The sequence below is a fragment of the Diabrotica undecimpunctata genome, chromosome 4, assembly GCF_040954645.1.
Source record: "Diabrotica undecimpunctata isolate CICGRU chromosome 4, icDiaUnde3, whole genome shotgun sequence".
Classification (NCBI taxonomy): domain Eukaryota; kingdom Metazoa; phylum Arthropoda; class Insecta; order Coleoptera; family Chrysomelidae; genus Diabrotica; species Diabrotica undecimpunctata.
Genome location: NC_092806.1, coordinates 95,766,647 through 95,779,364, shown reverse-complemented (window position 1 = coordinate 95,779,364; position 12,718 = coordinate 95,766,647). Strand labels below are relative to the sequence as shown.

General features: G+C 30.0%; 1 protein-coding gene across 3 annotated transcripts in view; it reads right to left on the bottom strand.

The window, feature by feature from the left end:
* Dhc62B (Dynein heavy chain at 62B) overlaps positions 1-12,718 on the bottom strand; it is a 279,647-nt gene that overhangs the window by 224,893 nt on the left and 42,036 nt on the right. For all 3 annotated transcript variants that reach the window (XM_072529938.1, XM_072529940.1, XM_072529939.1), the window contains exons 5-7: positions 11,383-11,697; positions 8,958-9,211; positions 4,184-4,581 (exon numbers count right to left, since the gene is read on the bottom strand). In XM_072529938.1, coding sequence (XP_072386039.1) covers positions 4,184-4,581; positions 8,958-9,211; positions 11,383-11,697 — 967 coding nt within the window. The remainder of the gene's footprint in view (positions 1-4,183; positions 4,582-8,957; positions 9,212-11,382; positions 11,698-12,718) is intronic.

Genomic DNA, 12,718 nt, shown 5'->3' with positions numbered 1-12,718 from the left:
CTTTGTTTTTTTAAACAAACATAAATGGCAAAAAAATTTTTGCTTATAAAACGTTTTGTATACATTCTAAAGAAAAATAATTTAAATAAAAGTTGGGGACCATAAAAAGTTTTCTATTTAGAGAAATACCAAATTTAAATACATAAATAATTGAGATAATTCCAAAAAACCATAAACTCTAAGATATTATGTCTGTAGTAATTTATAAATGTTAATAACTTTGTTTTTTGACTAACGACATTTTATATAGCTACTTGAAATCATGGCAATTGATAAGTTATTAAAGTGTGCTAAATATCAAGCAGATCAAAAAAAATTTTACAATTTATTCAATTTGTTTATCACAGAAAGCGATTATTTAAACAACTGTACTTGTCCAAACTCGTATGACTCTACAAGTATTTTGTAACTTGCAATCGATTCTTTGCGCTTTCAGTTTTAGGGTATATTAAAAAAACTTTTAACATATTAAATTTTTTACTTTTTAGTTTTTAGACCACTTAACGTTTTTTTAGTTTCTTTGACAAGTGAGGATTCGGTTATTTCTTCATATGGGCTATGAACAATTGTGTAGTCAAGTCAACACTATTATAGAAGTTACCCATACTTTTTCAGTAGTCATGCAGACGGTTCATCTTAATTGTTCCCATATGGAACATAAGCCCGAGAAAAGTCTTAAATTCTGTTTGTGTTGTCTCTTTCCAAAACGCAATCCTCGATTTTTCTGAACGACTTTGTGAAAGTATTTCGTCAGAGTCACTTCCACAATTCATTTAATCTACATCGTCCTCGCCAGATGCTTCTAACAATGATTGTAATTCAGCAGTGGTCAATCTACGTTTATCTTCACATCTAGCTTTTTTAGATGTCGAAGGCATATTATTTACATCCATTTCTTTATAAATACTATAACTCACTTTTACGGAGGTAATTAACAATAAAAACGTTCTACTGGAAACTATCAACTTACGACTTCCAATACTATAAGGTCACTTCAGGCACAATACGTTTTTACTCAATAATAGTTCCTGTATAAGTAAAATTGTTTTTTAATGTGCTTCATTGAAGCACACTAGATATATTTCAGTTTTGCAATCACATTCTTCAGAGTATGTTTTAACTTTTTTAACTTCTCTATCGGCCTTTCTACTAGTCAGGTTTCTTTTTAAAACTTTGTAACATCTTGTACACTTTCTTCTCTTTGTATTATCTACATCGCTTTGCCTTAAATGGTATTTTTGGGTGTAACTGGTCGTAAGGGTTGCAACATTTCTTTATTTGTAAATGCCTTCGCGAACTCCAGTCTGAACTCAAGGATAGGTTGTCGCTTTTTTTACGTTTTCTATTATTTGCCAACTAAGCATTGACTACTGCGGTATTAAATATTAATTCCATTGCCACTTTCCGGTACCACTTCAGCATTTTGCAGGCTTTGGTAAGAAGCCACTTGATCACTAAAATCAACACTCTTTTTCACCAAGTTATAATCGAGAATAGTTTGTGGTTTTAGTACTTGTGAATAATTTTTCTCTTCATTTGATTAAACCAAGATACAACAATTATGTTTAAATGTTGCAAGGATTAAAGCTGGTCTTTTGTCGACCCATTTTATCACTCGTTAAATCAATAATGGGGTTAAGTTTCATCGAGAGTAACTGGTTGCAACTTTTTTAATCGAGATTTTGGGTTTACATGTTTTAAAAGTAAAACATCTGCACATGAATAATTCGTTTCTTGAACAATGATTTCAATTCATCGACCAATATTCTAAAATAAGGTGTTATTACGTCGTCCGGAATATTATAAACTGGTTCTATTTCATAAAGCATTGGAAATATGGTTTACACTCTATATTATTATCTCCGTTAAATCCTATCATTTTAGGCTCCATATGTGATGATTAGACCTATAGCACCGGGGATACGCAACTAAGGCTCTTTTGACATAACATATATAGGAGCAAAGATATATACCTAAGGTTCTTTTGACGTGTTGATGTATTTGATTTCTACGTCGTAGTATTCTATTGGTTAAATGTTACCATTTGAGGTACTGTACGTCACGTAATAGGATCGAAGATACATAACTAAGGTCCTTTTGCCAGGCTACTCTATTTAATTTTTGTATCTCATTGTATTCTATTAGTTTAATTCTATCATTTGAGGTACGAAACGTCACGATTGGACTAATGGGACCGCAGATACATAACTAAGGCTCTTTTGACAAGCTGATGTATTTTATTTTTCTATCTTATTGTATTCGATTGGTTAAATCCTATCATTTGAGGTACTGTACGTCACGATTGGGCTACTAAAAACGAAGATACGTAACTAAGGCCCTTTTAACATTTTGCTGTATTTGATTTCTATCTCATTGTATTTTTTTAGTAAAATTCTATCATTTGAGGTATCGTACGTCACGATTGGACTAATAGGACCGAAGATACATAACTAAGGCCATTTTGACATGCTACTCCATTTAATTTTTATACCTCATTGTATTTTATTTGATAAATCCTTTCATTTAAGGTACTGCACGTCATGATTGGACTAATAGAACTAAAGATACACAACTAAGGCCCTTTTGAAATTGTTCTGCATTTGATTTTTCTATCCCATTGTATTCTTTATATTAAATCCTATCATTAGAGGTACTATACGTCACGATTGGACTAATAGGACCGAAGATACGTGACTACGGCCCTTTTGACATGGCTGTATTTAATTTTTTTATTTCATTGTTTTCAATTCGTTAAATCCTGTTATTTGAGATACTGTACGTCACGATTGGACTTATAAAAACGAAGATATTGGACACAATATATTAATTATACAATTTATTGGTCGCTACGAAAAAGGTATTAATTTTCTTAAAATGGTGTGTAAAAGATCGTGGGGTGCAGATTTAAACATTGCATTAAATTTTTATCGAGCCTATATAAGATCTATAATAGATTACTGTTGTGTGGTATATGGGTCAGCTAGCATAACCATTTTACGTAAACGAAGATATATAATTAAGGCCTTTTTGACATGCTGCTATATTTAATTTTTCTGTCTTATTGTATTTTATTGGTTAAATCCTATCATTTGAGGGGCTGTACGTCGCGACTGGACCAATTGGAGCGAAGATACAATAGGTAGTTGCAATATATCATAACCCGTTACTTTTAAACAAACATGATGCCAGAATGATTTGTGGATGAAAAAAAAAAAAAAAAAATATATATATATATATATATATATATATATATATATATATATATATATATATATATATATATATATATAGATATATATTCTTAAATTTAGTATTTTGTTGTGGGTAATATTATATTCAACAGCGATGCCAAATTTCTGATGCTAAAATGATTGATAATGAAAGTGGGATATACATTTTGAGAAATGATTGATAATGAGATGGTTAAAATTTTTGTAACAAGTACAGGAAAAAAGTTATTAAGGTCTTGTAAAGTAGCGTCGATATACAGATGCTACTTTGCAAGACGATGCTAAAGTGATGGTAAAAGCATAATGTATCGATGCGAAAATGATAGTAGGATGTATATATATATATATATATATATATATATATATATATATATATATATATATATATATATATATATATATATATAAATATATATATATATATGTATACATATATTTATATATATATATATATATATATATATATATATATAATACTATATGTATATATATATAATACTATATGTATATATATATATATATATATAAATATATATACATATATATAAATATATATATATATATATATATATATATATATATATATATATATATATATATATATATATATATATATATATATATATATATATATATACTTGTTTTACTCTATTTTTATTGTATTATTTTATTACCACATTTTGAGTTTTTTAATGAAAAGTATTGAAAGCATTACTATTTTATCTTAAATTCTCAACAAAATGTATTCCATAGAGAACGTTTTAATATTCTTCCAAACCAAGTCGGTTTTTCTAATTTCTCTAATAATTATTAAAATCTTTTAATAAACGAGTAAATTATTAAACAAATAACAATACACTATTACTACACTCATATTTTTGTTATAAATGGTGTCAACAAATGGTATATAATAAAAATTTACACTGTATGAAATAATAAAATTAGAATATTACCTCTTTAAAGAGAGTTCCTTCTTGAGGCATTTGGGCTACGATATCTTTGGATGAAAAAATTGGTAGTAAATAAAGCCATTGACTCTGAACTTTACCCCACACCTCTAAAGTATTGTTGATTCTAACAAGTCTCTTATAAAACTCTTTTACTTCTGCTTCATAGGGTTTAACGAAAATGGAACCACGCATTGTCAAAGCTTTTAGAATGTGATCTTCCAGTATAATCTGAATATCATCAAGAGCCGACAGTATATTTATGCCCGTTTCTTTAAATTGACTGATTTTAAAAAGTATTTCATTCCATTCTGCCTTCATTTTTTGAAGATTTCTGTATAGTTCACGTTCTTTTGTAGCTCCTGAACTAATAATGTCATATTTGTCAAGATCTTTTTCTAAACCTGGTAAAATTACATTCTGAATCAGTATTCAGTAGCAAAAGTTGGAAAAAAATATTGAAAAAAAAAAAGATTAGAAACCAAATAACTACACACAATAGGTATATTAAAGAAAAACTCAAAAATATAACCTTATTTTTATGAACATTAACATACTCTTATTTGCATCCGAACAAACTAACAGTAAAAAAACCAAAATATTTAAAAATTTGTGAACATATAAAAGTATTCTTATAGCTTATGACAATAAATAAAATATAGATCTTTGTCGAACGAAAGACAAAAGATGTACAAAAAGGAGACAAAAACTAGAAATAAGAAAAAATCACCACTAATCCTGTTTTTTTTTTTTTAATTTTTCCTAACGCATAAAAATATCAGCATAAAAACGAAAAAGGCTATAAGAAATATAGAGAAAAATCATATTATGAAAACTTAGGAATTTTAAATAATTTTGAAATGACTCAAAATTTAAAGGAAAAAATTAAATTGAATTTACTTAAGATAAAGGAGGAAGTGCTTATTGTAAAAACTATTCTTAAAACAAATATTACCATTTACAAAAAGACCAAATAAGGAAACACATACTATAAAAAATAATTATTACTAAAAAATTTCACAGTTAGTGCAAAAAAGGGATGCCCAAAAACAGAAGGTATTTCACATAAACTAGAATTACAAATAACTTAAAAGTAAATATCTAAAAAGATAAAATAGATCAAAAATAAGAAATTCCTAGAGCGCTGAGGTATCTCATTTACTTGTATTCTAAAATATGAAAATCTAGACAGAATAATCCAAACGAAGAATAACTCTAAAGAGGGTAGAAAATATTTTCTGAACTATCACGACATAAGCATAATATTATTAATGCGAAGACTACATAGAGATATACAAAAAGGCAAAATAGAACAATCGCCAACAATCAAAATAGCACACGCTTTACTAGATAGCTTTACTAATCGAAAAACTGAGCAATCAATGAGGAAAGGATAAAGAGAGTATAGTAAATTTTTTACGTAGAGATTGCGCAGGGTCCTAAAAATCCGAGTTACATGATGAAGAATATATAAAAAGAATATACTAAAGCAGGACTTAAAATTAATCTAGCAAAAACAGAGCATTTCTGAACATTATAAGAGGGGTTCAAAAAAAATAATGTAAAAAATAATCGAGAAATGACAAGCAGCAGGAATGAGATCCTTACGGTAACACAAGAATATTGTCAACGATTTTACAACAGTACAAAAAACTACCTAAAGAACTAAATAGGTTATTTAACTCTAAAATTAAGAATATAAACTCCGAGCTTCAGCCAGAAATTAGTAAAGCAGAAATAAGAAAAGCACTTAAGCCAATGGAAAAAAAAAGATTAAGCTAGTGGCGAAATGTTAAAGAATGATAGAAATGGCGTTATCAATACACTCCATCCATTGCTTAATAAAATATTAGCAGAAAAGAAGATCTCGGGAGACATGAAATATACAATAGCAGTGTTATTATAGGAAAAAGCGACATTAGCGACTTAAAATTATCGTCCAATAACATTACTCAATACGATTTATAAACTCCTAACAAAAATTCTTATTAACAAGTAAACAACAAAAACACTGGGCAACAAAATGCTCACTAAGCAGCAATAAGGTAGACTACACATATAATGAACTTAATAACAACATACACTTAAAAGCAAAAACACAAATTAAGATGCATGAACTCGTGGACCCAATAGCACTGAACAGAGGAATAAGGCAAGGTGAAATAATATAACCAAAGCTATTTAACCAATCCCGAGATGATGTGTTTAAAAAACTAAATTGAAAAGAAAAAGGAATAAGAATAAATGGAAAATAACTTAACCATATATGATACTACGATGATATCTTCCTGGTACAGTACTTGGAAAGCTTGGAAAGATACCTAACAGCTAAACTCTTTCTATGTTTCCTAGAGATGGATACACATGAATGTCAAACATAAACAACGACAAGGTCATCATCATCAGTAGTATTACAGCTCGTTATGAGCCAAAGTCTTCTTCAGAACAATCCTTTATTCACCACTCTCTCAGGCAACTCTTTTCCATGCTTTAACTTTGATCATCATTATCTTGGTGCTACAGCCCTTAGAGGGCCTCGACCTTCTTAAGCTTTCTACGCCATTTTGGTCTGTCCCTTGCTTGCATTTTTCAGTTGCCGACTCCGGTCTTCTCGGATGTTCGATTCAGGAGCCCGAGCTACATGTCCTGCCCACTGCAGGTGGTTTCGCTTAATTATAGTGGTAATATCTTTACACTATAATTAAGCGAAACCGCCTGCATTGGCAGGACATTGAGTCCGGGCCTCTGAATCGAACATGCTTTAACTTTAATAGATTTTAAATCCTCCTCTAAGTTGTCTTAATACCTAAGTCACGGTCTTCCTCTGGTTCGTTGTCCAATCGGCCCTCTTCCATCAAAAATTTTCCTGACTACGTCGCTCGCCTGATAACATGTCCTATCCGTCTAAGACCTCAATGAATTTTACAACGTTAGGTTCCCCAAGACTTGAGCGTAAGACGCCTAAGACAAAACTTTGCTCTTTTATTTTTCCATTTATTCTTCTTAGGATTTTTGGCTCGAAACGTTTAAGCAGTTCTTATTAATATTATTATTTTTTTACTATCTTTCTAATATTCTATTATTTTAATTATTATTCTTCTAGATGTCTGGTGGCTTGACATAGTAAAACACATGTATTTGATATGTTGGGCATTTATATTTAGTCCCATTCTCTGTGCATATTGCCCTTACCGACCGAAATGCATCGATCAGAGAGTCTGTAGACCTAGATATTTAAAAATTTGTATGGATTGTTAAATGTAGTTAGTCTGCTGCACTCGAATTACCTTTTCTAGAGCAAGGTTAAATTAAAACACAATAGCTCATGACCCTGTCTTAGTTCATTTTTGCAATGGAAGAGTCTTCTCTGAAAGATCGTTCTGAATTCTGACCATATTCTCTGCCAATGTGAGTGTAACTTCAGTTAGTTAAATAAAACGAAGAGTTTTTGGAATTCCACTATAGGCAGGAGTAGTTTATATCTATTAATCAAGTCATATGCATTGTGGAGAGGAAAGTGATTTAGATCATATATTTTTTGGTTGTTCTAAAAACAGAGTCGACTCATCCAAACTTATAAATGATTTATTAAAATATAAAATAGCAGCTCCTTGGAATATACTATATTTATTATCACTTGGCTCTGTAGATATTTACAACTCCTTAATTAAATTTTTAAAAGACAGCAAATTATCATTATAATTCTCTAAAAATTATTTAGTTAATCTTGTTACCTTTGTCTTAAACCATTTGTATAACTTCCTCCTCTCCGTGACCTAGTGTTGTTGTGTCTTTTATAAATAAATGCCTTGATAGGTCCCTAAGCGAGAAGAGTGTGTCCCTGTTTTCCTAATATCGATGTAATAATTTTTATTGATTTTTTATTGATTAATGATTTAATTTTTATTGACTGTCTTAGTCCTTTTGTGTCTCTGGCTGTATGACAATAAGTCTAAGCCAAAAAAAAAAAAAAAAAAAAAAAAAAAAAAAAAAAAAAAAAAAAAAAAAACAAAAAAAGTCATATGCAGCTTTTAAATCAAATGGATCGTAAAGAGTAGATACAGAATGTTACGAAGATAAAATATATCATAAACAAAGCAACCGAGATAAAGTGAAAATTTACAGCTCATGACCACCATAAATACCTGGGCATGAATACAAAAACACAGATAAACATTATCGCGAAATACGATAACAGAAGATGTGAAAAATAAGTAACAGAAGAGAGAATTACAAGATTGATGTAGATTTACATGAGTACTGTAGTGCCCAGATTCAGTTTTAGTCTGTTCCTGTCTAAGACTATGATTCTGAGCTCTTTAATACTTTACTTAGAACCGACACTGAGTAGAAATATTCTCATCCTTAATATGGTACGCCGTAGTAGATCATATAAAATGATTTATGTAGATATAGAGCCATATAGACATAGTTATTAAATTAAAACTAATATTCCAGTCGTCAGAGACGAAAATGCCACTGAACCTCTAAAAATCATACGAACAAGCTGAATGTTGCCGAGAATATTAATTTTGGGACCCCAAAAAAGATGCAAAAAAGTTTACCACTTTACCAGGCTTTCCCCTAAAATCTTCCTTACAGGTGCTAAAAACGCAAAAAAATCGATTTACCAAAAATCTGTACACCGTAGAAAAAAATGTTTCAAATAAAAAATGTAGCTGAGATAATTTAAAAAAAGACCATGAAAAAGTAAGTAGACAAAGCCATATTAAAACAAACTATTAGAGTATAGCTTCCTTAGTAACCTATATATTCTTACCCATTATCATAAATTTTCTTATGGTGGTACCAGCATTGGGAGTTAAATCAAAACCACATATTAGGGACATTTCCTTCCAATGTCTTCTAACTATAGCATCATTGCACATAATTCTCATCATCGTCATTACAGGTCTAAAATCTTTAATGGCTTGCATTGCTAAGTAAGTTAATTTTAATGGAGCTGGCCACGCAAACACATCGGGATCATCTACTGACCCAAAAAATCTTAGCGAGTCATCGTTGGTGCTAGTCCTAACCAAAAATTTTATTATATGTTAGACACCTTTTTATCCACAATAGTCATTTGCTTGTACATCCACATTAGAATACATTGTCAAACAGTTCATATAAAATTATAAACTATTCTATCATTAACCCGTTTTTCATAGGTTTGCATATTTTGTTTTTTTAATAAATAGTATTCTTGCATAATCTTATTTAACGTAATTTTTTTTTCACTTACTTCTTTAATAATTTTTTTCTGAATCAAATACTAACTTGCTAAGGATAATTTATATTTAAAGTAGATATACAAAGTACTAAAATATCACTTAATTTTTGTTAAAAAATACTTAGGAGTAAACTAGAACATTTTGTCAATTTAAATAGTGGTGGTTAGATTGACCATAAATGTCTGTTAGAGTGTACCGTTTTTGAGACGTGTGTGATTACGGGTTAAATTGGGAGTTTTGGTAAATATATTTAACTATTTATTTTCAAACGAAAATACTTGTACTAAAAATAATTATGGGAAGCATTTTAATTTGTTTATGTACGGTTTCCAACCATTTCTAAACTTTTTATCAAACAGAATTAAATTACAACCGGCATTCCTAATGATCATTAGGCTAATTAGTGTGTTTAGGATCTGTGTAAGCGGTTATATTATATTTTACCCCTCAAGCACAGCAGTTAGAAAGTTTCTGTCATATTGATCTAAACTCAGTATATTGTAATTCAAACGTGTAGTTTCAAGTGACCATCATGCCTAGACGTAAGTTGGATATTGATGAATTAATTGTAAATATGCATAAATACTTTATCATGAAAAGAGACGATGGTGGACCTTTAAAGTCATTATTATGTATAAATCAACGCGTTTCTGACGCGCTTGAGATAAGTGACAGTAAGCCAAAAACTGTAATGAAGACTGTCAGAGATTGTCAAGAAGATCTTACTGTGACTGAGTAGCATGAAGACAAGAACACAACTCGTAAACATTCTAGAAGCATTCACTTACCTGATGGAGAAGAATTTGAAACGCGCAATATTTTGTATCGAATGCATGAAAGCAATCTACATGTCAGTTTAGATAACTGGCCAAAATAAGAGAAAGGCAAGTTTCTGAAATTAAGAAGACTAGCCTATGGAAAGTGTTGAGAGATTTAGGATTACAATTCAGCAAAGAAAATAATAGAATACTTTTATGCGAAAGGAGTAAGTAGTGTGGTTCAGAAAAGAATTAAATTTTTGATATATATATATATATATATATATATATATATATATATATATATATATATATATATATATATTATTGGGATTTCAAATTTCTGAAAAAATAAAAAGAAAATGTTGAGACCAAAATCAAATCACCGACCGACAAAATCCGCAACACCCTGTACACAGTAGTATTAAGTTTGTTAAATATAAACCAGGTTTAAGGGGTATTTAGTATGTTTCCGACTTAGTGAATCATAATTGTGTAGAGGCAAAGAGGACATTCACGGGGAAAATGACAATAGGAAAGGTTAAACCATTTATGCAGATAAGAATTTTGTAAACAAAAAGTTTGAATAAAATGTTAAGATATCTTTGTATTGTAAGGTGTACCACAAACGATTATAAAATGTATAAAGCCATAGGATCACTGAATTTGTTTAGGAAGATATTTACTTTTTTTTTTCTTAGAAATTAAACAAAAATTTAAGACCTTTTATTAGGAAATGATTGATGGGGTTTTTGTAGCAGTGGGTTTTTTATGACAACATCATTTGATTGGTAAAAAACGGCTGAAATGAGAGAGATATTTGTGCGTTCTGATTGGTTTAGAAACATAAAATAGAGACAAATTCGAGAGATCGATGTGTCCTGCCAGGATAAGAAATAGGATTGTGATTTGAATAGAATTTGAATAGAACAGATGGACAGGTTACAAGCAAAGAAGAATAAATGGAATCAGCCGTTTTTAAGACAAAAGGTTAGTTTTGTCATTTAGTTAACAGAGACTATAAACCACGACCATCTACTTAGATTAGAGTTTGCTTTTCTTAATTAAAAATTAAAGTAAATATAAAAGTAGCTCGACTACTATGGCCATTGGTATAAGTTGCATTTGTTATTAATTTCTAATATACATAATTAAATTTGTTATAACGGGATCATTATAACTTTATAAAATGTTACTACAATGTAAAACTTACCTACATTTTAACCTATAATGTTTCTGGATTTTAAGTAACTCTTTCATATAATCATCAATAATATTTTCCGTTTGATAGAAATCCAAAAACTCAAATTGTCCATCTAGGCAAACGTCAATGTGTCTTTGAAGATTCACACATACTTTTAACAAATGGAAAAATGGATAAACGAAATTCTCAACATCTTCCACAGTTTGAAATGGAGATATATTGTATCCAAGTAGCTGCTGCTCTTTGTTGATCCAGGTTATTTTATGGCGCAGTTCTTTTATCTTTACCAAGTGCGATTTGATTTTAAAAACATAGTCTTTACATCTGAAAAGTTATTTATTATTAAAAGATATAAGAAGTAAATAACATAAAGTTAAAATAACAAGATTTGATTTATACATTAAACTATCTTTTAGTTTTCATAACCGTCAAAGACGCCAGTCATTTTGTTGTTATTTCTGTGACGAGATATAGGAAATATCTCTCCCGTATATCTTTGTTTTCTTCCTTTTCTACATGAAATATACATGGTTCATACTATAGCAAATTAATTTATTGTATTGTACTATCTTTATATTATCTATTCTATTATTTTAAAAACCTGTACTAGTTTGTACAGATCTAATAGATTAATGCTTGTGGAGCCATAAGGTAGTCTTCAAAAAGTGCTTGACGTATACGATTTAGTGCTTCGTAGGCATGCAAAATATCTATAAAATAATATCATATCGAAATAATACCACTTTCTCATTGGTAATTGTACAATGTTTAAATTCAGTCATTTATTTAATTGCGGACAACAATTCTTTTTGGCACTCCTAGGAACAGATCTAGACCGAAGTATTTTGTAGCTGATTATCTATTATTATTATAAATTTCTTGAAGATATGTCACCCAGACCAGTATGATTATGTTATAATCTGTAGCGTGATAAGTTATTCTTGGCAATCCTATACTGGACTGTATAATACATTGAGGCTACTAAACTCTCCGAAACCCACTTGACTATCTGTGCTATCTATAAATCTGTTACTATAGAAATCCTCTTGTTGAATTTTCTTGCACATTGCAAGAACACTTATGAACCCTTCTCTTTTGCAGTTTTAGACTTGGTTGTATATTGTCATAAATGAATTTATCCCTTCTTCTCATGGCGCCGTCTCCTTTCAAAGGTTGGCGACCCAAATGGCAATTGTAGTTTTGGAAACTGCTGCGCGAAAGATTTCTGCGCATGAGCAGTCGAACCATCTCCTCAGGTCTTTCAGCCACGAGTTCTGGCGTCTCCCTACTGATATTTTGCCCTATACTTTCCTTCCAGTATAACTTGAAGTAATTCGTATCATTT